Raw genomic sequence first — 1,458 nt, forward strand, 5'->3', positions numbered from 1 at the left:
AGTCAAAGATTCGGACAACGAGTATGAGCCGAATGTCTGGAATTAATTTTCTAGCAGTTTCACGGCTAAGGTTAATTTACGTATTTTCGTTATTTTCACGATTTTACGACGAATCTGCTTAAAAATCGTTGATATCGCTTTGTATAATCATCAGCCACCCTCAGAGAAAAATCTTTAAGGGAATGTAAGAATCCGCGTGTCCACAAATGTTATCGCATTGTCCTCAATTTGTTGAATTCAATCGTATAAATTTGACTGGACGGACCAGTTGACCGCTAAAGACAATGGCGCAGATAGTACTACAAGTCCGATTTATTCAAGCTTACTGCGTACAAAAACCGGAATGGACCAAAGAATTGATGCACACGTGTACGTATGCATTATTCGAACGTTTATAATTGGATATTGAAGTCAATCACAGGCATTTATTACGACACATTGTTGAGAATGAGGGGAGTGTTCTAGGAGGTTAAATTAACTATTGGAATAAATTTTAATGCGAATTCGTAATGTTGTTATGTTGCGTTTATTGCGGTTTCAGTGACAAAACAGTGAAAGTATTATTCTAAAGACAAAGAAAAATGCAAGTATCCATAGTGAAGTGACTATGGTGTAGTGAAGTATTTTAAGCTTCTGAAACCTCCTCCTCGCATCGGGAATTGTTTCGATTTGGTCTCTTGCAAGTTTGCGAGCGTTCAGAGCAAGTATTTCGGACCCATCAGCCCAGTCTATAAGTGTCATATCAAATGAAAATTCCTCTAAATCCGTAGCATTCATACGATTCACGACACTCTTCAGTTTATCCGCTTTTATTATCCAAGATGTACTTATGAAGTAATACAACGCACGAAACTGCACGGTTGCCTTGGACACTATCTTCAACGCCCTGAACGAAAAAATAAGTAATAGTTGTATATATAAATACGGATAATAGCTGATGCATCAAATAAATTTAACTGAATCGAGTTTGCATAACTGTTAATGAACGTACTTTGGTTTCTTCCGCTGGATCATTAGGACCACATCAGCAACGATTGCAGGGAACACGTGGAATAGCACGTGCAGTACGAAAAATATGTAAATATTCCCAACTAAGAACATGAATGGATACCAGGCAATCTTTGATGACGGATACTTCTCAATTGATTTGATATAATTTGGACAGTATGTATGAAAACTCAGAGGATTCCAGTCAGACGATCCACAATTGTACACTTGTGGCTCGTTCGATTCCCTTAATAAATGCAATACGATTATCAATCAAAAATCGGTTTTCTTTGAAGAGACACAATAATAAGGGCTGTAAAATCGCTAAATACTGATACCTGTGGACAGCGTAGTCCCAGATCGCTGACAAAAGGCCGTTAGTCGCCAGGTCGACTGGAACATAGTCTGATATTACACCCGGTCCCATAGGCACTACGTGCAACAAGCCGAAAGCCTGCAGTGCCAGCAATA

General features: G+C 38.8%; 1 protein-coding gene across 1 annotated transcript; it reads right to left on the minus strand.

The window, feature by feature from the left end:
- Positions 1 to 715: 715 nt before the first annotated feature.
- LOC108630688 (fatty acyl-CoA reductase wat-like) lies at positions 716 to 1,452 on the minus strand (the record flags this gene model as incomplete). Its single annotated transcript, XM_026818576.1, has 3 exons — positions 1,326 to 1,452; positions 992 to 1,234; positions 716 to 886 (listed from the first exon to the last, which is right to left on the minus strand). Coding segments are annotated over exons 1-3 (503 nt in total), but the record flags the coding sequence as incomplete, so codon positions are not given.
- Between the last annotated feature and the right edge of the window lie 6 nt (positions 1,453 to 1,458).

The sequence above is a fragment of the Ceratina calcarata genome, unplaced genomic scaffold, assembly GCF_001652005.2.
Source record: "Ceratina calcarata isolate Rehan_Ccalc_2016 unplaced genomic scaffold, ASM165200v1 scaffold1432, whole genome shotgun sequence".
NCBI lineage: Eukaryota > Metazoa > Arthropoda > Insecta > Hymenoptera > Apidae > Ceratina > Ceratina calcarata.